Source organism: Lepidochelys olivacea (assembly GCF_965140295.1).
Source record: "Lepidochelys olivacea isolate rLepOli2 genome assembly, chromosome: 1".
NCBI lineage: Eukaryota > Metazoa > Chordata > Testudines > Cheloniidae > Lepidochelys > Lepidochelys olivacea.
In genome coordinates, this window is record NC_140411.1 from 15381783 (window position 1) to 15408410 (window position 26628).

Here is a 26628-nt window from a genome sequence, read left to right on the forward strand (position 1 = left end):
TAATTAAGCTAAACCAATTTAAATGAAGCATAAACTGGTTTATGTGCATCAACATTAGGGGTTTCATATGTTAAGAATATGCATAAGGGCCATGGCTGGGGCAAGAGATTTCTGGTGTGGGGCACTGTCTTCTCCCCTTGAAGATTGTATTTGAAGGACCTGCTGAGGCCTGTGAGTTTCTGAGTGCAGTTTTTCTGGCAGGCATCTACGCTCTGTTGCCTGGTTAATGGGAAAGAATGAGAAGAAAATGGACAGGGAGGAAGAAAGCACTAACTCACTCCCTGAATAATTAATCACAGAGAATTCCTCATATTCAACCACACTCTCTCTCTATTAACCATCATGACCAGCATTCCCATAATGGGCTTAACTACCTACCCCATCTGCAAGGGGTTACAGCAGGGGTGGCCAACCTGAGCCTGAGAAGGAGACAGAATTTACCAATGTACATTGCCAAAGAGCCACAGTAACACGTCAGCAGCCCCCCCCCACCAGCCCCCACCCCCGCTCGCAGCACCTCTCACCCACCTGCAGCCCCACCGATCAGCACCTCCCCCTCCCTCCCAATCAGTAGTTTTGTGGTGTGCAGGAGGTTCTGTGGGGGAGAGGGAGGAGCGAGGGCCCTGCAGGCTCAGGGGAGGGGGAGGGAAGGGGTGGGGTGGGGGCAGGGCCTGTGGCAGAGCCAGGGGTTGAGCCGTGAGCCCCCCCCCGGCACATTGGAAAGTTGGTGTCTGTAGCTCCAGCCCCGGAGTCGGTGCCTAGACAAGGAGCCGCCTATTAACATCTGAAGATTGGCCACCCTGGAGTTACAGGATCAGGGCCAGCATGGGTGACTCCCTCTACAAGCAGGGAGAAGGCAGAACAAGGAAACTGGTGTATACTAATGTTATTGTGATGTTTCTGCACAGCACCCCTCCTTAGGTGTCAGACTGGGAGCAGACTCTCTTCAGACACAAAGCTGCTTTCCATGGCATTAGAAGCAAATGGCAATCAACCATGTTTTTATTTCTAAATAAACCTTCCTCCCCTGCTGTGACCCACTGCACCAGCATGAGAGCAGGGCTCAGTGGACCTGCTAGCACTCCACAGCCCCATGGAGGCTGCCTCTCTTGGCCAGATCCCCAGCTGGTGTGAGTCAGAATAGCTCCATTTATTTAGCTCCATCAAATTACACCAGCTGAGGATCTAGCTCCTTTGCGTAGATGCTGTGATTGGCAGGAGGGACATTCATGCTACTGCCTCCTGGAGCAGCAGGAAATTGCATCACAGCGTCTCTCGCCCTCTGCAGTCAGGACGGCTCCAGAACTGCTCCGCTCCCCAAAAAGTGCCTCTGGTGAGGAAAGAACATTCTTCACCCTATATATCTTATAAGATAGACCAGCAGCAAGAATCAAACAACAGGTCAACTTCCGATAGCCACCTTTAAAGCGAATGAAAAGCAGCAGCAAAACAATATTTGCAAGCCAAAATACTTTGCAAGGTCATTGATAACAGAATACCCAGCCAGCCATTCTCCAGCAAACACACCCGCAAGACTGGATGGAGAAACAACATGCTAGTTTTCATTTGCATGGAGGGGAGTGATCCTTCAGGGCCATGCATGCAAAGTCCCAGTGCAGTTCAGCCCTACATGTGTACTGTCCATGCAGAAGAGACAACACAGCTTTCCTTGCTATCGATAGTGGCATAGTAACCGATGCTGAAATGGATCATCTAACTTGCAGCTCCACCATGTCTCTGTGCTGATATTTTTAGAGTTAAGAGATAAATGATAAAGGCTTGTGATTTGACTGATTGGCAATCGTTTAGCACAAGAAATCACAAATTTTCTGGCAGCGACGGACAGACAGTTCTATGCAGTGTTAAACTGCAATGACAAGCTTTTATTCTTATAATACAATAAAGAGGAGCAGTGGGCTCAAAGGGTCTTAATTTAAAAACTGGGAGCCTGGAACATCTGAGTGCTAATCTCTATCACCAACTCCCATGCATGACCTGAGGTAAGTTATTTGAAAGCCCTGCCTCAGTTTCCCCACCTATAGCAATAATTATATTTTGCCTCACCACAGCGTCTTCCATCTGAGACTCTCAAAGCACCCTAGACATGGGGACACTAGTGACTCTGCTTCACAGCAGCATTGTGAGGGCTAATTAGGTGTTGTCTGAAACTTGCCACATTTTATCATCTCAACAACTGATGCAAAGACAGTTTATTGTGCTGACTCAGTGCTTTGCCAAGCTAAGGGCTTGGTCCTGAGTGTTAGGTTCTGGCCCTCGCTGGGGTGGAACACATCTGTCCTGTCCCCAAGGAAGGTCCAGGAGGCCTGTTGAACAGCTCCTATAAACCCTGCCACACTCAGGGATACATTATGTGCTCCCCTCTGGGACCATTCAATTCTTCCAGCCAACGCTGAGGATCTTGGGGCCACTGCCTCCCCTCACTGCCCTTTATGGGGTGGCTAGGACACCCAGTCCTATGGGACTGCAGTCCTTAGGCCAGATCCTTCGCAAGTGTAAATCAGTGTAGCCCCATCGAAGCCAATGGAGTGACATTGATTTATGCCAGCTGAGGATCTGGCTCCTTGTGTTCGGTAGGACAGCCACTCCTGTGAGTGAATGGTTGTAGGATTGGGCCCTTCTGGCCCACTATGATGTCAGCAGGCACTTGGCAGTTGGAGATGCTTTGACCATCTATAGTCCTAAGTGATCAGATGGCATTTTTGGCAAGAGGTAGGGATGTGAACTACAGTGTCCTGTTCAAATGGCAACCCCAGTAATTACATGTGCCACCTAGAATCTTCCCCAGGACTGGGTCACTTCCCCTGCAACAAGTCTCCCCACCCTTCCCCACTAGAAAACACCCTGGCACAGGCTGTGTTTCACCACGGAGGTAGCAGTTTTCCACTGGTGGCCAAGTTATTCCTACTGTATATACTGTTTGCAAAGTGTTTTGGGACTCTGCTGGGTGAATGACCCCATATAAATATATGTAGCTATCATTAGAAAGCAATATACCTCAGATAATGTTCTACTTGAGGACAGGAGAAATGCTTGGGGACTGAAATTAGGAGCCCAGTATACTGAAGTGGGTAAAAGGTGAACCAAGCGCAGGAAGTTATAAATCGAAAGATAATTGTTCCATTAGATAAAACTCTCCTAAAACCACACTCACTGTCTCCCATTTGGGCTGTCAGGCTCAAGGAGGGGTATTTGAGTTCCTGAAATGGTACAAAGAGGGCTAACAGGTGTATCTGGAGATCAGACAGTCAGCATAATGAATACCTTCAGCTAGGGATAAAATAAAGCAAGACGTGGCGCTTGATAAGTATTTATAGACAAAGACCTGTCCTGATGGCAGGGAGATAGGAAAACCAGAAGATGTTAGAAGATACAAACAAATCATAGAACACCCATTCTAAATGTAAGCGTAAGGCGAGGGAAAGTCCAGCTCTCTAAATTAGCTGCTCCTTGCCGCTATTACCATTCTTTATTATTGTTATCACAGCAGCACTTTGAGGACCCAACTGAGGTCAGAGTCCTAGGCATCTACACGGAGAAATCTTACAGTCTAACTAGACAAGAACAGACAAAGGGTAGAAGGGGAAACGGAGAAGTGAAGTGACTCGACAACACATTAGAGCTGAGACTAGAACCCAGATCTCCTGAGGCCCAGGCCAGGAGTCCACTTCATGCCTTCTGAAGAGCCCTCTGCAAGTTCAAACACAAGCTGTTGGGCTCAGTGCAGGAATGTGTGGTTAAAACCTTTGGTCTGTCGTGTGCAAGAGGGCAGACTAGATGAACATCATGAATCTTGTGTCCTTCTCCCACTTCTGTTTTCATGCCTTCTGCCATGGCAGTCCTATGCACTTCTCCATGCTGTCACACAGGCCCTCATTCAAATCCTTTTCAAGAAGAGGGCGGCCAGTCTTGGGGTTAATGCACTGGACAGGGACTCAGGGCATCTGGGTTCAGTTTCTGTTTCTCTTACAGATGCACTGTGTGACCCTGGACAAGTCGCTTAATCGCTCTAAAAATGGAGCTAACGTCCCTTCCCTGCTTCAGAGGGGTGTGGTGAGACTAAATTCTCTTAGTGTTTGTGAGGCCTTGGATCCTACAGACATGGGGGCCCTATCAGTGTATCTTTGGTGCGTCAGCCAAAACGGCAGCTGTCACATAAGCACCTAGACAGATGGAAGACTCAAAGACTTTAAGGCCAGAAGGGACCATTGTGATCATCTAGGCTGACCTGCCACATTGCAGGCCACAGAACCCCACTCACCCACTGCTGCAATAGACCCATAATCTCTGGCTGAGTTACTGAAGTCCTCAAATCATGATTTAAAGACTTCAAGTTACAGAGAATCCACCATTTACCCTAGTTTAAACCTGCAAGTGACCAGTGCCCCATGCTGCAGAGGATGACAAAAAAGAAAACAATCCAGGGTTTCTGCCAATCTGACCAGGAGGAAAACTCCTTCCTGACCCCAAATATGGTGATCAGTTAGACCCTGAGCATATGGGCAAGACCCACTAGGTAGACACCTGAGAAAGATTTTTCTATAGTAACTCACAGCCCTCCCCATCTAGTGTCCCATCTCTGGCTGTTGGGGATTTTTGCTGATAGCAGTTGCAGATTGGCTACATGCCATTATAGGCAGTCCCATCACACCATCCCCTCTATAAACTTATCAAGCTTAGACTTGAAGCCAGTTAGGTTTTTTGCCACTATTCCCCACCTTGGAAGGCTGTTCCAGAACTTCACTCCTCTGATGGTTAGAAACCTTCGTCTAATTTCAAGCCTAAACCTGCTGATGGCCAGTTTATATCCATTTGTTCTTGTGTCCACATTGGTGCTTAACTTAAATAATTCCTCTTCCTGATATTTATCACTCTGATGTATTTATGAAGAGCAATCATATCTCCCCTCAGCCTTTGTGTGGATACGCTAAACAAGCCAAGCTCTTTGAGTCTCCTCTCATAAGGTAGGTTTTCCATTCCTTGGATCATCCTAGTAGCCGTACCCTGCACCTGTTCCAGTTTGAATTCATCTTCCTTAAACATGGGAGACCAGAACTGCACACAGTAGTCCAGATGAGGTCTCGCCAGTGCCTTGTATAATGGTACTAACAATACTACCTTATCTGTATTGGAAATACCTCGCCTGATGCACCCTGAGACTGCATTAGCCTTTTTCACGACCGCATCACACTGTTGGCTCATAGTCATCCAGTACACCCAGGTCTCTCTCCTCCTCTGTCGCTTCCAACAGATACGAATTTTTGCTATAAGCTCAGGACTTATTGTTAGTCCCTAAGTGCATAACCTTGCACTTTGCACTATTAAATTTCATCCCATTTCTCTTATGCCAGTTTTCAAGGTCATCCAGATCTTCTTGTATGATATTCTGATCCTCCTCTGTATTGGAAATATCTCCCACCTTTGTGTCATCTGCAAATTTTATTAGCACACTCCCACTTTTTGTGCCAAGGTGATTAATGAAATGACATCTTCTGCAAGGCCTACAGCCATGAACTCACCTCAGTCAGCTGCCTTCTTTATCCCAGGAATAAAAGAGGGAGGAAAGCAAAGTAGTCAGGGAGAAGAGGGAAAAGACAACCTGAAAATTGTGCCACTGAAGAATCAGGGCCCCAGTCTATAGACACCAATTTTAAATAAATAAATCCATTAAAATACAATCACATAGCAAAGCCACTTAACACACACACACACACCTGAGCCACCATATCTGATTATTACTCTTGTCCTCCCTTTCCCCTGTTCCTCTTCTTTGTTTATTGCTCTCTTATTGCATTAGGCCTAAAATTAGATTGTAAGCCCCTTGTGACTTTTGTTCTGCAAAGCACCAAGGCCCTGAACAAATAACAAAGAAATATTCAAATATGCAGTGGCTCACAGGATCAAAGACCATCACGTCTGGGAATCTTCACAAACAAGTCACTGCTGATATTACGGGGGGTGGTAGTTTCTTCTGCGTGAAGTTGATCAGTACGGGTAACGGACTAGACAGACAGGTGATTGGAACAGGTGGAATAGATGGGTTTAAGAAAAGATGGCCATACACCTCACATAACTTACTGGGTTTGCAGGCTGAAAAGTACCAAGCAGCAGGAGAACCAGATGTTCTCTGCATCTTCAGTATGGGAGATGCTGAGTGACTTAGTCCAAGGTTGCACAGTGAATAAGGGGCTATGCAAAAACTGGAGCACTAAATCATTCTGTCCCCCAGTTATATAGGTTGGGTGCCCGCAATCCACAGAGCCCTGATTGGCTGGAGATGGGCAGATGAGAAGCTGGCCTCTCCATCCCCCCCATCCCTGGTTGGTTAGAGAGCTGGCCGTAAATCCAGCTCTATGGAGCCCAGACTGGAGGGACCATTGAGACTGTGCATGACTGATAGAGGCAGAGTTCCTGTTCAGCATCTGGGATTATACCACACGCCCATTGACTGTTCTCTGCCATGGCACCAGCGTTCAGCCCAGGCCGATCTAGTCACTGCAGTGATAGGTGTAAGTGAACCTAGCTGAGATGGGAGCCCCCAGCACAGACTGTACAAGCCAGACTACAGTGCTGCCTATTACCTGAACAGGGGGAGAACAGGCAGGAGTGAACTGGACTCCAGGGTGCAGAATTCACCTCCCCGACAACCAGATTTTCAGCCTCTCTCTGCAGTGGCTCAGCATCAGTTTTCACTTTGTTCGTCTCTGGAAGGTTATGCACAATTATTCATCCATTTAACCTGGCTGTTCTCCATGGCTTCGGCAGAGCCATAACATCCATGCTACCACTCAATTACATATTAAATAACCACTGAGTATCAAAGCTATTGTGGAAGTATAACATTGTATAAGTATAACGTTGTATAAGGGGATATGCTGGATACATTGTATATGAGAGGGCATGCCAAAACATGTTACAAAGTATCTGAGGGAGCACACTGTAGGGACAGTTAGCTTTTGAATGGAGAAGCAATTAAGATAGATCCAGCACGTCTAAGAAGCAGGCATCAGAATGGAAGGTGTGAAGGGCAATTAGTTAAGTTAACTGGAAGCTGTTAAAGGAGATTGTTAAGGGTGGCAGGTAATTGAAGATACGTGACTGGTCTCAGGGATCTCGAAGGGTGGTGACTAAAATCTTTTTCTTCTTTTGTCTGTAACTTCTCTGTAACTTGTTCTCCAAAAAAACTGTATAAATTAAAAGACACAAGCCCCACTCGGGGGGCTCACTTCTAAATGTATTAGCAGAGCAGCTTTGCTAATAAAACAGAGAGGTCTGATAAATTGTGAGTCTGAGTCAAACTTTGACAATTTGGAGGTTCCACCGAGATGGCAAGCGGCTTCACTGAGGCTGTGTGATCCCTGACTGCCTTGCAGGATGATCGTGGCAGCCGGCGCCTGGACGCTTAGTCCAAGCGATCCTCCACAAGACAGAAAGGTACACAGCAGCAACGCAGTCTACGCCATTGAACTTGTTGGTTCCCACTCTGTTTGGGTAGGGGTCTTTGGATCCAGCTTCTGGAATCAGACGTCTCAGGTAATTATTATTCTTGTGCTTTAACCGGTTTGAGGACTGTCTAGTCTTTGTGTCTATCCGTCTTCCCCGTGGTGTGTGTGTGAATCTGGGAGCCATCTCTGTCCGGAGACTGGCTGACCAAGGGGTCCCCGTCCCCACGGTCTGAATAAGTGGAATCCGCTCAGCTGCAGCCGCACCACGCCTTGGGTATAACCCCTGGTGTGAAAGCAAAGGCAGTTGAGGCAGTAGCCTGTGGGCTCATTTCTGTGTGTTGCACCGGGTGCCGCTCTGCTGAGACCGAATTTCCTTCTTGTGTGAGTGCTGTGTGAAGTCCTCCTGGATGGGTAATCAGAAGTCTAAGGTAGAACAGTTCCCTAAGGGAACTCCAGCTTATTTAATGTATTTTAGGAGGGGTCCGGACTCTTGTAGGTTTCTTGAAAAATGGTCCAAATTAGCTCTAGAGAACCCCAAATTACAGTGGCCACTGTTAGGTTCTTGGGACAAGGATTGAGTGGATGCTTTAAAAAGCAAACTCGTCCTCCCAAAAACCAAATTGGAGAGAGGAGAAGTAGACTGCTTCATGCAGTGGTGGGAAGAGGCAACTCACCTCTCTTAAAAATTCTATCAAAAAACTAACAGTTCAATTGGATGCAGTCTCTCCCACCACTAGTCCGAGCACTCCCCTTTACCCAGTCCTGTGCAATGATCTGGATCAAACCCGACCCCCACCATACTCCTGCGCAAATAAGAAATCAGAAAAGGAAAAATCTTCAGTGACTACAGATAATGAAAGTGAAGAAGATACCCTCATTGGCCTCGCAGCTCTGCAAAATATTATGAAGAAGAAATCCAAAGCAGACTGCAAAGATTCTCTTGACATCTCTTCTTGGAAAAGAGAACCTGATGGGAGGTTAATGAGAGACTCTGGTCAAACTGTTGTGGCACCCTTACGAGTCCTTAAGATGGGAGAAAGTGAGTCCATATGGGATTATAAGCCCTGGACTCGTACAGAACTTTTATCTATAGTTAAAAGTTTTCCCAAACCACAGGAAAACTCTGTCAAATTTGCTGAGGAGTTTCTGTTAATCTGTGAAACCTATGAACCCTCTGAGACAGATCTCCTCCAACTGTGTAAATTGTTAGCTCCTGCCAGTTATTATGAAAAATGGTTGGCTGCCATAGACTGGCCAGCTGAGGCACGCCACTCAACCATAAAAAGTACTGGCCCAGATTCGGCATACAGAGACCGGTGTATGGCTCTTTGGAAGTGCCTGCATCAAGCCATTCCCAAAGTGTGGTCTCCTAAAACAAACTGGACAGCAATAGGTTGCTGTAAGCAAGGGCAAGGAGAAAGCCCAGGCGACTATAGGTCCCGGCTAACTGATATTTTCCTACAACATTCAGGAATACAAGAGCCCGATGTAAATGGGCAGGGGGCCTTGGCACATGCATTTGTTGATGGTCTTCTCCCTGCCACAGGCAGCATGTTAAAACGAATAAGTGTGGAATGGGAAACTGAAACCATGGACAAATTGCTGGTAGTAGCAGAGCATTGCCACCGCACTTTAAAAGGAAAGGAGGAACAGTCCTCCCAAAAGTTAATGGCTCTGCAGATACATCATTATTCAGGACTAAGCAGACCACACCGGGGACAGGACAGGGTTGAGGAAGGGGGCGGGGGGCTGGATTAACTGGGGTTTGTAACTACTGTAAACAGCCTGGACACTGGAAAAAAAGAGTGTCCAAGACGACCTAATAATTGTATGGGAAATCAAGTGAACCCCCGCTGGTTCCTCCAGCTGATCCCCAACCCTATTTTTCACCCCAACAATGACGGGATGCTGGGGAACCTCACAAAGTTTTAGCTCCCTTATTACCTCTGTCCCCTACTGGAGAATGTGTCCTGACTGTAAATGATCTCTCTCCCTTTCCTTGTTGATACTGGAGCTTCTCTTTCTACAATCCGCACCACTGACTTGCCTGAGGTTCCCCGATCTGGAAAATCTGTGTCTGCTGTTGGCATTACAGGGATCCCTACCTCTTTTCCCCTCTCAAAACCTTTGTCTGTTCAGGTCGGTCCCCTCTCTGAGGAGCATGCATTCCTCCTTTCTGATTCCACCCCTGCAAACCTTCTGGGACGGGACTTGCTATGCAAACTTGGCTGTTCTATTTACTGCTCCCCAGATGGTGTCTATCTGCAAATCCCTCAGTCTTCCTTATGTGATTCTGTAGCCTCCCTGCTGTCTGAAACTTCCCTCTCCACTCCAGTCCCTTGCTGTCCCTTAACTCCATCCCTAGAGCACCTAATCTCTCAGGTGCCTTCCTCCCTATGGCCATCGCACCCATCTGAAGTGGGCTGATTAAATACTGACCCAGTTCGGATTACTGTAGACAATTCCAAACCTCTGCCTTGCCTGTTTCAGTATCCTTTGAATCCTGAGGCAGAGGCTGGGATTGCTCCAGTTATATCTGCATTAAAAGAACAGGGAATTATTGTCCCTTGTTCCAGCCCCTGTAACACCCCTATCCTCCCAGTTCAAAAGGCTGATGGCAAATCGTGGCGATTTGTTCAAGACCTTCGAGCTATTAACCGTATTGTCATATCTTCTTTTCCAGTGGTTCCTAACCCTGCTACAATACTAGCGTCTATTCCTCCAAATGCAACCCACTTTACTGTTGTAGATTTGTGCTCCGCTTTCTTCTCTGTCCCAGTTCACTCTGAATCCCAGTATCTCTTTGCCTTCTCCTACAAGGGTCAGCAATATACATGGACTACCCTTCCCCAGGGGTATACAGAGAGTCCATCCTATTTTTCCCAAGCCCTAGCCAGGGATCTCGCTGATCTGGTTTTCCCATCAGGATCCACACTGATCCAATATGTGGACGACTTACTCCTGTGCTCCCCCTCTCTGTCTGCCTCAGAAACTGATTCACTAACACTTCTCACAGCTTTAGCAAACAAGAGTCATAAGGCTTCTCACACAAAATTGCAGCTCTGCCAAACCTCTGTCACATACCTAGGCTTCCTTCTCTCCCAGGGCTCCCGTACACTCTATCCAGCCCGGGTACAAGCCATCCTTAGCTTTCCCCAGCCTTGCTCTCCACACCAGGTCAGAAAATTCTTAGGCATGACAGGGTTCTGTAGGCAATGGATTCCCCAATATGCTTCTCTGGCTAAACCACTCCAAGAACTCACTCGATCGTCTGTACCTAACCCCATGCCATGGCCACTTGAAGCAAATGCTGCTTTCATCTCCCTTAAGCAGAATTTAGCCTCTGCCCCTGCCTTAGGGTTACCTAACTATGACAAGCCTTTTACCCTTTTCTGTCACGAACAATCTGCTTGTGCCCTCGTGGTTCTTACTCAGGAGCACGGTGACAGAAATCGCCCGGTGGCTTATTTTTCTGCAACCTTGGACCCTGTAGCCCAGGGTTTACCCCCTTGCCTATGCGCTGTAGCTGCTGCAGCACGCCTGGTCGAGATGTCTGAGTCCTTTGTCCTCCGCTCTCCTCTCACTCTCATGGTTCCCCCATTCTGTGAAAACTCTCCTTCTGCAACGCAACACTGCTCACCTCTCCTCTGCTCGCCTCACTAGGTATGAACTTTTGCTGCTTTCAACCTCACATATCACTATTAAGCGCTGCTCCCAGTTAAACCCTGCTACCCTCCTTCCTTTACCTAGTGATGGTGAACCCCATGACTGCCTTGCAACTGCCTCCTCTATCACTGTACCGCGCCCCGACTATCAAACATGTTTTTTCAACGTGGCCCATAATGGCTTGAAGGAAACTTTGCTTGGTCTTTCCTTAAATACTGCCAAATCCTACTCTCAGTGACACAGAGCTTTCAAGGGATTACACAGATGTAACCAAGAGCAGAATTTGGCCCATACTGTTATATACCCTGCTTTAATAATATCATGGGCCCAGTCTGGCTCCTTATGGGTCTGATCCAAAGCTTATAGAAGTCCATGGAGAAATTCCCATTAAGTTTAACAGGCCCGACACCACTGGTGGATATCAGGAGTAACTGCTGACTTCTTTACTCTGGATTCACCCAATAGTAACAGAGTAGAAAGAAATAGGTCCCATAAATGTTAATTTACAGAACAGGTGACACTCCTACTGTCCAATGGTTTCAATAAGTACCTATAATCCAGTTACAGTAAGATCTATCAGGCATGTATTACTAACTCAATCTTATCTCCAGAGTCAGAGACAGAAATTCTAGACCCAATTCTGAACATAAAGTGTAGTTCTGAATATGAACTTGCTACTTTATCAGGGCCTAATCCAGCATTTCCTAAGAGGTCCCTCTATTTGTTGCTTGTGTACTGGAGGAGGCCAGGCACTGACATCTACTCTGTGACTTTTATGAACTTTCACTTGTTCAGCTTGTTTTTAACAATGATTTCCAACCCAAACCCCTGCTCCCCAAAAACAAAACAACCCAAACAGGTTTTTTTTTTTTTATGCTAGCAAATTATATCTACCTTTCGAGAGCAACACCATGACAATGCTGGTCAAAAGTTTTCCAACAAAAACTTTTTCTGAGGGAAAACACCTTGTCAACCAAAATGAGAATTTTCACTCTCACACACACACACACCCCACCCTTTCATTTTGCTCAAAATTTTTCATTTTTCAGTGAAAATTTGAAACGAGTTAATTTTTTCCAAAATGTTAATTTCATTGGGATGAGAGGGGATAAATCACTCTTATTTTTTCCTTACTGAAAAAAAGATGGAAAATTCCCACTCTATTTTTTCCCCACAGGGATGAAGTGAGTGCAAGCTTTTGCCCACCAAAATATAGGGAATTTTTTCATTAAAATTAAAAAAAAAATGCTTCAACATTTTTCATTGATAAAACCAAAATGTTCTTTCTTTCTTGAAATTTTTTACCCAACACATTCCCCACTTTCTCACCTACTTTAATCAATAGGTCCTGTGGGCTGTAATTCTTTGGTGTCATTTCAGCTCTTGGTTGATACACAGGAGGTCTTATTAGATGATCAAATGGTCCCTTCTGACCTTAAACGCTATGATTCCATGACTCGATGCCACTGCCAAACTGTATGCATATTACATTGACTACTCTGCCACAACCCTCCTTGGGTAAGTCACTTGGGCTCTCTGGGCTCAGTTGCCCATCTGTACAATGCGGATAACTGCACTGCCCTACCTCAAATATGTGAGGATAAATGCATTGAGAGATGCTCAATTTCTAGCGTAACAGGGGCTATACACGTCTGTAAAATAGAGAGATTAAGCAGAGTATGAATGTTACTGGATCCTCTTGCAGGACACCAGATAACTAAATACAAAAGGGCTCCGTTCACCAGCAAGAACTTTCCATGCAGCTGAAAACCACAAATTTGGTTTCTTCCACCCAGACCATTCATCCGATAATTGGACGAGTCACGTAGGCCTGTTTTTTTCCTGTCAGGCTGCAGAGCAGAAAGCCAAAAATGGGTTCAATCACCGAGTAGCATACACGAGTACTTCCCCCTCCATTCAGCCATGGCTGATGATCACAACTGGTTTTAAAACAAAGCTAATCCCCCTTTAAACTGGATCACTGGGGTCGGACCCTGCCAGTCACATACCTGTCCCTTGCTGGCCAACCCAGCTCAGTTGCTTTTATTTGGCTACCTTTTGACACTGCGGGGCCTTTCTTCATTCAGTTAGTCAAATGCCCTATTCGCTTGCTGTTGGACAGGACAGGCAGCCACGGGGTTGGAGTTGACTTAAGGGTTCCCGTGATACCCAGCTGAATACAGTGATGCGATGTATCCACCAGTCACGTGTGGCTGCATTGGCTCCATACCAGTGCACAATATACAAGTAACAACGAGGAGTCCGGTGGCACCTTAGAGACTAACAGATATATTTGGGTATAAGCTTTCGTGGGTAAAAAGCCCACTTTTTCAGATCGAAGTGCGTTTTTTACCCATGAAAGCTTATGCCCAAATAAATCCGTTAGTCTTTAAGGTGCCACCGGGCTCCTTGTTGTTTTTGTGGATACCGACTAACACAGCTACTCCTCTGATTCTTGAATATACAAGTGCTATTGCAGATGTTCACAGCATTGATACTGGTGCACCCCAGGTTGTACCTGCTAGTTTCTGGATTATGTTGGTTCTCGTTTTTATCTTTGCAGCTACCTTCAACATGACCATGGAAGGAGAGGGCGCGCTCAAGTTTCACTCTGAGATATGTTGGAATGTAATTGTGTGGCACATTTTTAATCACTGAATATTACTTTCAGTGTGTTGTTGGCACTCCTATTATCAAGATGAAATGCGCTTACTATTGTTTTTGCAGGGTTTGGTTTGAGCCTTCATTTCCAGAAATATTGTTCCGTATTTTGGAGGTCCTCAGATAATGCTCTCTCAGTGTCATGGAGGTTTGATGCTTGGCAGGATCATCTGCATATCCAAATTTTCGTGATTTAGTTGGAGAGATGTCACTTATGTACATACTAAAAAGGATTTTTACAAGTACAGAACCTTGTGGTAACCCATTGTTTCTGATACAGGATGAGCTGGTCTTATTAGCCAGGTACACCCGTTGGCGTCTGTTACTCAGCATGGGCCACAGCAGGTGAAGTGTTTGGTAGCAAGGTATAATTATAGCAAGTTTCAGCATCAGGCTCTTAATCCAGACAGTATCATGCACAGATGACAGGTCAACAAATACTGCACCGATCTTTAGTTTTTTTTGATCGCCAGCCTCAATGTGAGTTGCGAGCACCAGAATTTGGTCACAACAACTATGTTTTGGCCAGAAGCCTGCCTATTTGACAGGGATAATTGACTCAGTAAAAGGGCATATTCTTTTGAGGATGATACATTCAAGAAGTTTATAGGTCATACATAGTATAGAAAATGGCCTACAGCTTCCTGCTTCATCAGCGGGCTTTCCAGGCTTTGGAATGGCAATTACCGTTGCCTCATGCCATATTTCAGGGATCCATACTGTCCTTAAGGTAGCGGAGTACAATGTTGCTAGCCATTGGAGTCCTTTGGGGACCAGATGGTGGAGGAATTCTGGTGGAATACCATCAGGGCCTGCAGCCTTCCCTTTTTTTAATCACGGCAAGTCCTTCTTTTACTTCCTCAATGCTGACAGTGGAAGGTTCTCCTGGGGGGATCGATGCAAGTGTTCAGCAGAGTTGTTGATACACTTCTCTTCTTGTGTGTTTATCAAGTGGTCCTTGTGTGTTCTCCACCAGTTTGAGGCTATTGAGTTTGGCTGGATTTTTGGTGGCCAATAGTCATATGATGTGATTGCAGTTATCCTAATGAATCAGTGGCCTTCCTGGACATTATAGAGCTGGGGATCATCAGAGTGCAAGATGGTCCTTATGCGTGGTGGGGAGCTGGGAGTGAACAGCACAGAGCTGGTTACACAGCCTGAGTATTCTCTATGCCTCTGAAATCCCCAGCTGCCCCATTAGGGCTGTTTGGGGGTACAAAGGGGCTGGGATGGGGAACTCCTTGCCAAGCCACAGACTCCCTGTGTGGGCAGACTCCCTTGGACAGGTGTCTTATCCTACACTGTGCCTCACTTCCCCATATGTATTTAAAAAAAAAAAAGTACTTTCCTGCTTCACAAGGGCATTGTGAGAATAAAATCTATGCACGAGGGTGAGATGCTCCGCCACTACAGAGGAGCCCGTAGACAGAAGAGACAATCTCAGATATGCACATGTACAACAGATTACTGGTATCCATCTAGTGCAGACAACGTCTCCGAGTCAAATCACAGCTCCCTCTGCCAATGTGTGCAGTCCCCTTGAAGCCAGTGGAGCAGCACATGGGAGTGAGATAAGCAAAATTTCCCCTTTTGTGATGTGCTGCCATGTGTGGTTTGTACAGCACCCAGCACTACGGGGCCCTGGTCCAGAGCTAGGGCTCCTTGGTGCTACCGTAATAGAGGAATATTAATGTATTGTGCTGACATGTGTTATTATTTACTGTCTGTATTTCCATAGTCTCTGGGAGCCCCAGTCCATTGTGCGAGGTGCTATACAAACACAGAACAAAAAGCCAGTCCTGGCTTCAAAGAGCTCTCAATCTCAGTGTTTGCATGAGTAATTATGAGCTTGTCTATACAGCAAAAGAGCGTGGGGGTATTGAGAGCTTTTCAGTGGTGAGCTACATCAACTCAGCTAACACAACTGTAGAGAGCCCCCTTTCTGTAAGGGAAGGATGGGGTGAAGGGATGTGCACGGGGGCGGGGGGCAAGCAGGGGCACGGGCTGCCCAGTTTCATCAGGGGCACAGAACTCTCCAGTCCTCCCCAGAGCTGCAGGGAAGAGAGTGAGCTCCAGCCAGAGCCAGAGAGGGGGTGGAGAGAGAGGGAGAGGAGAGCGAGCTCCTGCCGGAGCCAGGAGAGGGGAGCACAGAACGTGCCCCCCCAAAAGGGGTCAGTTAAATTACTGCACATGCCCCTGAATTAAGATGTTGTAGGGCTAATGGGGAGCATCCTTTACATTGATTTGTCTTGTATATCTACACATTGATTCAGTCTTGTCCATTTGCAAGTTCGGAGCTATTTTTGTGAGTAAGTCAAAGCTGGCAGAAATTATTATCTAGCCGTATCCTGGGGGGAGGGAGTGGGGAGCAATTCCAACACGGGCTGGGAAATCAGGCCCCAAACCTCGCTTTAATTAGGTGTCAGAATTTTCATGACCAGCTCTCATGAACCCCCTCTAGCAGACCCCTGAATAGTGAGTCACCTTCATAAGCTTGATCCTGGTGAAATCCCCAATGAGTGCTGTGGGAGTTTTGTTCGAGAAAGCAGTGCAGAATCAGGCCCTATTCCCACTGCATCCCTACAACCAGAATATCATCTGCTACTGAATTTGTCATTTGCTTTTGGCTGGAGACCGGTTTTATGGCCTTAAAGCATCACATTACGCTGATCTTCAGCAGCAACAAGGACTGTAAGGAAATCTCCCAGGTCATCTGTTCTCTGAATATTGGCTGCCAGCCCCCACCTGTGCATCAGTGCAGCTAAGGGCAAAGAGGACAGGCACCAATATGAAACGTCCTTGCTGCCCTGAAGCAATAGGTTAATAGTATTACATTGAGTTTAGGGTCTGGCCTCTGGCTGCCCTTACTTGGCTTTGCTGGGGGAGGATGGAAAGAAAATACAGGAAGCCACTTCCCTCCCCATTACACCCATGCAGTCTCCAGGCATAACAGTGACCATAGCACTCTTTAGGCATTGATGGAGAAGATCCAAAGGAGGCATAGTCAACTGGTTTGAAGGTGTGGTCAGTCCTTGTGCCATTGGCTATCCAGCGGTACAAGGAAGGTGCCATTTCACCTTTATCTGCCCTGTGCAAGCACAATGCCCCAAGCACCTCTGCTCAGCTGCCACAGATCTGTATCCACCCAGCCCCTCCCTTCTCTGCCTACAGTTTGCTTTTTTGGGCCCGATACTGAAAGATGCTGAGCAAAGTTCTGTGCTGATGTCACTGGGGGGCCAAGAGAGCCCTGCACCTGGCAGGATTAGAGACTAACTCCTTAAATTCAGGTGATTGGAATTCAGCCATCAATATTTCCTTAATGCCTCCTGAAGGCCCAGCAGCTCATTTTAAAAACGCTTTTCAGACACAGTGATTTCCCTGATTTTTTTCGGAATAAAGTTAAACATAAAACAGAATAGCTCAGAAATTCCATTAATTTCTACACTTGTGCAAGTGAAAAGTGGCTTTCATATCAGACACAACATGATGTTTAAAGAGCACATGGAGTCAAATTTTCAAATGTAGGCACCAGAGGGTAGGCACCTAAATCCGGATTTTGTGTACTTATCCAGCTGGTTGCGTCATGGACAGGTGAAATTCACATGCCATGAAGTCCTAAGTGCCTAATACAGATATTTACAGTATGTGCCTTACCGAATATGAGCTGCCTAAACTTCTGGCATTCAAGTTTGCAAACTATGCCCTTCGGCTCTGGCACACTCTCTTTCTTATTTGAGGTCTTGGCGGGGAGGAGGAAACGTAAATGTCCGAGAGACTACACGCACAGAGTGCTGCTTATGAGCAGAACGCTTTTCACTAATTAAAAGGATTTCTAGAATTTGGCATTTTCTAAACAATGAATAACTCTTAAATATTTCCATATTAAACACAGAACTAGAAGTCATCTGGCAACTAGCACAAACATCACTTTGTTATAAACGAAGAGGCAAGTGCAAAGAGAGATACCATTTTATAGCCCACTCCCCTCCTGTGACACACTCCAAGGACTAACAGGATTAAAATGAGAGCACAAAGAAAAGGAATACTGGGGGGGGGGGAAGAAGAGATACCAAAAAGGGATAATACACTGCAGATTTAAGGCTCAATCCTGCCAGGCACTGAGGCCCTTCAGTCAGCATTGATTCCAACACCTCCAGGGCTAAAGATAGAACCTATATAGCATATGCTGGACACCCAGACTGACAAAGGAATGAGGAGTCTACTGCTCAAGATTCACTTTGCAAAACACCAAACAATGGGCTTTGTAGCAGATCGCAGACTCACAGCGCCTCCTGCTAGTCATCCGGGAATTAGCTTGATTCCAGCACTCAGAGCACCTCCTGCTGGCTGGTGTCGCTCCTGCCTCAGGCCCTGTGTCCCTCCTGGATGCTGGTGCTCCTTTCCCTTGGGGTTCTGCCCACAGCAGCACCCCCCCACTCTGGGTCTCTGCTCTCAGGGGAACCCGCAACCCTCTAAGCCCACCTTCCCTCAGTGGCTACTGCCAGTCATCATCTAGTCCCCTTTCTCTGGGCAAACTGCAGTCTGTAATGGCCACTCATCACTGGCGAGGGAGTTGGACCAGCTGCCTCTGCCTATCCCCAAGGCTGGAGTGAGACTAACCCAGCTCCTCCCTTAGCCCTTACATCAGGGCCAGCTGTGGCCTGGCTGGGTTTGGCCACAACTGTGGCCACTTCCCCAATCAGCCTACCTTTTCCCCCAGGAGCAGAGTGAGTGCCCTGCTACAGGCTCATATGACAGATGACAACAAACAAGTTCAGAAGAAGCTTTCAGCATTTTGATGGTAAATAACTTATTTCCAAAGGTAGGACTCTACTTTGGCTCAAGGATCTGGACCTGTGTTCAAGAGGATGCACCACCTGCAGGGTAGCAGCTAGAGGCATTATCCCTGCACAAGGCAGGAGCAGGCATGAAGCCTTTAGAAGAATGAGGGGAAAGTACAATCGCTTGCAGAAGTTACTTCACCGGTAGGAAAGGTATAGCTTGTGCTATCCCAGTGATGCCTCCTGGCGCTAGCTAGTGTGAAGATGGGGCCATGACTAGCCCCATTTGCAGTGGTGATCACTCATGTTAGCACTGGGCAACACCTCCTGCCAAAGGGAGCGCAATCAGCTAAATTGCGACTGCTCCCTGCATGGGTGCATGGAGGGAGCGGGGAGAAGGGGGTCATCCATCCTACCCTTTCAGCAGCCTCAGAGAATAGGCATAAACCTGCCCTTTATTAAGCATACCAAACAGAATTGACCTGATCAGACCTATTACATTATATCCACTGCATCCTCAGAATTAGTCATGGCATCAAAATACTGACTAATCCGATTTAAAGATGCTACAATCAGTTGCATTACCAGTGCACCAGGGCTGTGATTCTGTGTATGTAAATAATCTAAATATCCACTTACTCAATGTGGTAGAATAGAATATGGCACTTTATCATGTCAGCTATCACATGATTCAAGGGCACCGTTTACCTTTTATTCCTGCCATTAAAAAACAAGCAAGGAATGTTAAAGGCAAAAGCTATTTCTGTTACTAAAAAAAAGTGTCAAGAAAATCCATAATTAAAAGGGACTAGTGATCTTAAAGAAGCCTTATTTTTAGAGGGCAGGTGCTCAGCACTTTCTGAAAAATCAACCCCCTTTAGGGCACCTCCAGATGAGCCCCCTTAAATATTGAGCCACCCCAAACCACTAGTCATTTTGGCAAATCTTGGCCAAATACCGTAGTTCCTTTGTCCTTCAAACTTCCTACTAGATATTTCACAATATAAAGGTCCCTAGTGTCACATGCAGAGCTTTGACAACAGCCGATAACCACGGGAGCCCTGATTCAATCCAATATCAGTCTCAACTCCAAAACAAATCAGAAGGCTCTTACTAACCCCCTCCCCACCACCAAAAAAACCTGCTTAATTCTCAGACATTTCCTACAGGGATGTGACAGATACACATTAATTTCTGACTTTTGCAAATACTAGCCATAAACAGACATTTCAGATATCATTTTTTCTATTTAAACTTTTTAGGTTAAAATTTTGTTCACAAGGGTGAGCTAATTTGCAAGCGGCATGTTCATATCAGAATCTTAGGGCCCGTTCTGCTCTCACATTAATACAGCTCCATTGACTTCAAAAGGTGTCACTGCTGCTTTATACGAATGTGAAATCAGAGTGAGGCTCGTATATACACTAGGGATCTTCATTGCGGTGTATCGTTTACACTAGTGCAAAGTGAGGGTGAAAACACTGTCAGCTAAGAGTGGCACTGTTTGACACTACTTTTACTCCTGGGGGAATTCTGTGCCACTTTGCATGTGCGGAGTTCATGTCCCGGGCAGATTATTTTTCTCCGCAGAAAATACATGCTGCTGGAGAGGCGCTGCAGATACACCTTTCACCCCCAGAGAGTGTTGTGGCGAGTGCAGCTGGCTCACAGGCCAGAGCAGCCAAATGTGGAGAGGGAGGAGGAGAGCCTGCTTTCCTCACAGTGCCCTGCCCCTTGGGCCAGGTGAAGAGGCCCAGGTTTTTTTTGGGTGGGGGGGACAGACAGAGCTGGGCATATAGGAATGCTGGGGGGGTGACACAGACTGGGGTTCAGAATGGCTATGGGGGGGACAGACTGGGGTGGGGGCTGAATGGGAGTGGGAGTGCAGGACCACATGGGGATGGGGGGCGGCTGAGTGGGGGTGCAAGGACACCAGGAGACTAGGGGTCAGCCAGGGTCTCCATGGGGCAGGCTCCCCAATTCCCTAACAATCCCTCCCCTTCCAAAAAAACTGTTGCATACTTCTTCCACCCACACCCAACAACTGTTCAAGTTCACTCCCAGTCTCCTTCCCAGCAATTACTTCCCTCTCCCTCACCTCCTTCATTATCCCTGACTTCCCCAAGCCTTTGCACTGCTTGTAAGGGGTGCTGGAAATAGCATTCTGTATTGTAGTTGAAATGAATTATAACTTAAAGTTCTGTATTAATATGCCTAGTAAAGAATCTATTTGTCAAAAACATTTCCTGAACCTTTTTTAGTTGTCTGTATTGTTACAGGTATACTTGCTGACAGGTACTTTGAAATAAATTACCGAAATAATTGAAATGGGTGTGATTACACAGTGTTATTTTGACAAATAAAATATGCAGAATTTTTAATTTTTTGGCGCAGAATTCCCACAGGAGTACACTTTGCACATGGGTACATGGCTGCCAACATGCAGGGCAATGAAGAATCAGGCCCAGAATTTTTAGCCTTAGTTCATAAGAAGGAAAATTCTACCACGTCCATGATTTTCAAGCTGAATGCCAACTGTGCCTTTCCCCACTGCAAGCAGAAAAATGGAGGAGCTAAATTATGTATACATTTTAGATTCATATGAATTGTTTCTCATGTTGCTATGTGACAGGTATCATCTGCAGAACCCATGAGATGGGCTAATTAGTCACATTCGCTTTGCTGGAAACACCCCCTAATGGGGGTTGAGGAGACAGAGAAATTGCAAAATTTATTTTATCAGCAAAAAACCAGCAGTTCTGCTTTCAGGACTATAGAACCCTAGTTTCCTCTGGCAAGGAAAGATCTAGAAAGCAGCATCACGAAAATCTCTGATTTCAAAAGGAAATCAAAACTCCAGTTGGGCCTAGACAATGTGTGTATACTTCCAGCCTGTCACCTCTTTGTTACAGTTTGTTTTTCATTTATAATACATACTTCTTCAACCAGAAACAAACACCTTACAGCAGCTACATTTCATTCTGAACCACAGGGAGGACCATTTTCATGTGAAATCAGGCATCAACTGCCTTCTGAGAATCAAAAGAGAGATAAAATCAAGGAGAGAGGTTACTTCATCAGTGCTGGGGAAAATCTGTGGCTTATATATACTGGAATGTGTGATTCCCCCAGCAGCCAGCAAGCTACTTCAATCAAATGGATTTAACACGACAGTGACAAAACTTTGTCCCACCCACCTACCGCAGGATCCTGGAGGACACACCTAATCTGCATAAATGAAGCCCATTGTGGAGGTCTGTTTTCATCCCAGCCACCTCCTGCTCTTATAAATCTGGACCAATGCATGCTCCCACCTGTAGCCTCTGCAGGAGGCACCTTTGGATTAAAGGCACACTGCAGGCTTTAAACTCCACAAGTTGCCTTCAGCTCACAGTCCAAGCTTCAGCCCAGTTGATTTTATCCTGGGCTCCTATGAAGCCTCCAGCCCAAAGCCTCACTGTGTTCATAACGGCTTGCAGACATAGTGCAAAAGTGGCCAGCAGGTTTATTAGCCCAGCATGTGAACACATACAGTTACAAACAAAGGGGAGGTGGAAATGGAAGGGTGATTTATTGTTGAGACTGCACTGGTGGGAGGAGCCCCCAGAAAGTTCTTGAAGCTGCAGACCCAGTGATTTTTTATTGGGTTTAGCTAGTAGGAAATGGTCACGCACACCACAGGGAGATACAGTATATCTGGGGTGAGGTTAGGGGAGGATGGCAAGAGATTTCCCTGGCTTCCCCTCAACAGAGAGGACACAGAGGATGGAGGAGGGGTGTTGGGCAGGTGTACAGGGGTTGGGGGAGGGTAGTGGGCAGACACAGAGAAGATGGAGGAGGGGCGTTGGGCAGGTGGATGGGGCTGGGGCAGGGCACTGGGTGGACACAAAGAGGATGGAGAAGGGGTGTTGGGCAGGTGAAGGTGGGTTGGGGGTGGCCCAGAGACACTAGCTACTGGGCAAAGGCACACAGAAGATGGGGGTGCTGGGTAGGGGGGTGATGTATCCGCCTCTCACCTGTAGGAGCTGCTCACCCCGGCTGCTGATTCCTCCCTGATCTGCCTGTTGAGGGCATCCACCGCTGCTCGCCCTTTGGCCGCCTCCTGGGATGCCGAGAGCCCGGGCTGCTGCTGCCCCCCATCCTCGACCACCTGGACCCTCTTCTTCCGCCCTTCCTCAGCCCTGGCCACCTTGGGCTGCTCCTCCTTTGCCCTTTGCTCTGCCTCCTCCTCCTTCTTCTCCTGCCCTGGCTGCAGCTTCCTCCTCTTCTCCTGGCTGGGAGGTTTCTCCTGGGGGCCCTTGTCCAGGGCTGGCCCAGGGGACGGGGCTGGCTTGGGGATCCAGGGGTGGTCCCCTCTCTTGGGGATGGGCCAAGCTCGGAAATCCTTCTGGTACTGACTCTCCTTCTCAAAGGGGGTTTCCGAGGGCTGGTACTCGCTCTTGGGTTTGCAGCTGGGCTCCGGCCGCTGCGCCTTCCAGTGCTTGTAGTCCTGGCGCATCACCGAGTCGGCCAGAGGCTGCTGCCCCGGCCCTGCCTTGTGGTCCCCCCCTGCCGCAGTCGCCTTGGCAACTGCATCCAGGTCGCTGCCAAGGATGGAGGGCTGGGTCTCGATGGCAGAGGAAGGGCGTGGCTGCTGCTGCTGCAAGCCCACCTGGGCCGTGGGGTTCTCAGTGGCCTCGGAGTATTTGGTGAAGACCAAAGGGACCGCGATGTCCGCCTTGTCCAGCTGGTTCCAGAAGCGGGCGATGCAGCACGCCCGGGTGATGCAGGGCCAAGCCATGGCGACGCCTCAACCTCTTCCCCTCCCAGACAGCCTGGCCTCTCCCCGCACACCCTGCAAAGAACACAGCAAAGTAATCCACTCGCTCCGTCACTCCTCCTCCTGAAACAGCCCCCGGCCGAGGGGGGCAGGAAAAGGAAATTCGGTGCCAGTTCGAGATCGAGGGGGGATCTCTACGAATTGCAAAGGGCTGGGGGGGGTGGGCAAATCGAGCTGCGGCGGTGCACGCAGCACTTCGAGGGCGCGGGGGGGGGGGGGCAAACCGGTGCCAAGCCCGAGAGTCACAGTCCCTAGCTGCAAGCAGAAGGCTCTGTACGAATTGCAAAGGGCGAGGACTCTGGCAAACGCAAGGCAAAGGAAATGCTGCCCCGCAAGCAATGGTCGGTCAAAGCTGCGGATCCCCCCCAAGTCCTTGGCGACCTTAGGCAAGTGCAACCTCCTCCCCCCCCCCCGCACCCCACCCTGCAGGCGCGCGGCAGCCCGGTCGGGTTTCAGCCCCGGTGCATCGCGGAGAAGAGCCCGGCTGCAGGCTCCTGCCTTCCCCCCGCACCGCGTCTCTCCCCGGCTGGCGCCGCTGCGGATCTCACGGCCGCGGCTGGAGGAGCAGCCGCCCCCTAGCCATCATCTGCGCGGAGAGCGGAGCATCGCCGCCGCGGCGGCTGCAGAGAAAAAGGCCCCACCCAGCCCCGCTGTCAGCAGCGCCGCGCAGCGAAGGATGCTGAAGAAGGGGGGGGATGCAGAGAGATCACCTGCCTCCCTCAGCGCCTGCGGAGTGGGGGGAGCCCTGTTAACTCTTCCCTCCCAGACCCCTGGGGCGGAAGGGAGGGGAGCCTAGCTGGGAAGAGTGTGTTGTGTGGCTGGACAGCAGCAGGGAGATGCTCTGGTCCCACCCATTTTCAGGACTAAAAAGCTTTGGACAGAGGCCCGCCTCCATACAGCCGTGCCGTGCAGAGAATGAAGCCGCAAACAATAAATTAATCCACTTTAATCCACCCTGGCATGCCCAGTTCAAGAACCAGGCTGCGGGGCGGGGAGGGAGAGAGAGAATGAGGATCACCGGCTATTAAAGCCTTAGGGTCTTTAAGGAAATCCAAAGGGCTAGAGCCACTTGCTTGTTGGGGCGATTGTTCCAGTGGCCTATTTCTGGGTGTGGATTTCAGCGATCAAAATGGTTCCCCTCATGGGGGAGAAAAAAAAAATCACAACAAACCTACCCAGCTCACAGCGCCACCTTAAAGCAAACACTGTCTAGACAAGAGTAAAAAAAAAATAAAAAAACCACCCAAAGCCCCACCACAGACAACTCAGATCCTTTGTAGGGGACTGAGAATGGGAGATGAATCAAGAGGGAAAAGGTTCTTCCCTCCCCTCCAATTGGTGCTGACTCACTGCTCCTTCCCTTGATGGCTCAAGTTCTGTTTCCCTTAGGGAGTCTGCATCTCTGCTGCCTCTTCGTCCACCTCACCCTCATTCAGTCTCCTCCCTGCTTTTACAGGCACCTCTCTCTCTGGGCTGCTTCTATCAGACCAAATCTTGTTATGCCACAATTTTGAGCCTGTGGGTATTTAGGTCCCGAGCTAAACACAAATAAGCGTACACACAAGTGGGGTAAACTTGGCAGGTTGGGGGCCTTGGTCTGTAATACTGTCCCCTCTATCGTTTTAGTCCCTGCTGGGTAAATAATTCCAAGAAATATACAATGGGGGAGAAAAAGAGCTGGGTTCATCCAAATTTCTTGCCATTAATGAGTAAAATATGATAAGAAAATGATTTTCCCCAGCTAAGGTAAGTGTCTGAAATTTGTGGGGCTGCAGCAAAGAGTAGCTTCAGCTGCTATTTGGTTGTATTATTAACAGTAATGCTAACAATACTTTGCACTACTATAGTACTTTCAATCCTAAAATCTCAAAGTAATGTACAGACATTCGCAATATAGCCCCAGATACTCCGAGGTATTTAGGTACCTAACTACCATTTATTTCAAAGGGGGATAGGCACATAAATACCTTTAAAGATCTGGGCCTTAATCCTCACCCCTATGTAAATTTACATGACTGGTTTAAACAGATGTGTGTTTATAAATCCAACAGCTGTCCCTTTATCTATAGTGACTGCCCTGTTTCTGCTTTTATAGAAAGCACAGTTTAAAAGGGGGCGAGAAAAGAGTTTCCTCTTTGCTATGAATGAAATAGGAGGTTTTTCACCCTCTCTCATACTGCAATCAAGATAATTGCAAACAAGCCACAGGTCTCCACTACCTGGCTCTGATATGTGTATCTCTTTTATTATGGCTTTTAAAAATAACAGCTAGAGACATATTGCCTGGCCCATTACAGCCAGATAAAAGCAGTGCTGTAGTTAAGGCTGAGCTAAGTTTTGCACTTGAAGCAGGGATTGTAAAGACAAGAGCCCCAGGGCAGACAGTACCTTTTAATTTGAAATTAGATGGGAAATACATCAGAAAGACAACAGACCATGGAAGGTGAGGTCGTCTGGGAAGAGTATTCATGGGGAGAGCAGGAGGTAAATCCTGATATTTGGATATACTCTGCACAAGCATAGCACTTTGTACCCAACTCCCACCACATTTTATAGAGGTGACTGTGTTACTCCTGTTTTATAGATGTAGAAACAGGGGCACAGAGACTGAAGTTGATGTGTGTGAGATCACACAGTAAACATAGTGGCAGAGCAAGAACCAGAACCCAAAGCCCCTGCTACCCAATCTCCCACTCTAATCTCTAGTGAGCTTTGCTTTCTGCAAAGGTACGATAGTAGGTACTAGATAATATTAGTTCTGATGGTACCACCAATGATCACAAGTCAAGAAAATGCTACTTAATATCTCAGAGCAAACAGTAAAGTCACAAGGTTTTCTGGGAAAAAAATCCTGCTGTTTGAACTTCTAGGATGCTTTTTAAAAAATACTTATAGGCAGACAAATAATTCTATTTATCTGAGCCCTGCTACAATCAAGTACTACAACATAAAACCAATACTGGTCTGAGATCTGCTATTCTTGGAGATCCCACATGCATGTGCACACACATAAAATCATAGAAGTAAGTGTAGGAATGGAAGGGACCTTGAGAGGTCATCTATTCCAGTCCTCTGCACTCATGGCAGGACTAAATAATGGCTCGGCCATCCCTGACATGTGTTTGTCTAACCTGCTCTTAAAAACTTCCAGTGACAGAGATTCTACAACCTCCTTAGGCAATTCATTCCAGTGCTTAACTACCCTGACAGTTAGGAAGTTTTTCCAAATGTCCTACCT

At 47.4% G+C, this 26628-nt stretch overlaps 1 protein-coding gene across 4 annotated transcripts in view; it reads right to left on the minus strand.

Annotated features, from left to right (window-relative positions):
- The window catches only part of MAP6 (microtubule associated protein 6), a 77720-nt gene extending 53517 nt beyond the window's left edge, over nt 1-24203 (minus strand). For 2 of the 4 annotated variants that reach the window (XM_084612278.1, XM_084612275.1), the window contains exons 1-2: nt 23902-24025; nt 22588-23405 (exon numbers count right to left, since the gene is read on the minus strand). In XM_084612278.1, the coding sequence (XP_084468404.1) occupies nt 22588-23351 (764 nt within the window). In that variant the 5' untranslated portion in view covers nt 23352-23405; nt 23902-24025. Of the gene's footprint in view, nt 1-22587; nt 23406-23812; nt 24026-24104 lie in introns of those variants that run through there. The other 2 variants (XM_084612277.1, XM_084612276.1) reach the window with 2 other exon arrangements.
- Nucleotides 24204-26628: the final 2425 nt, after the last annotated feature.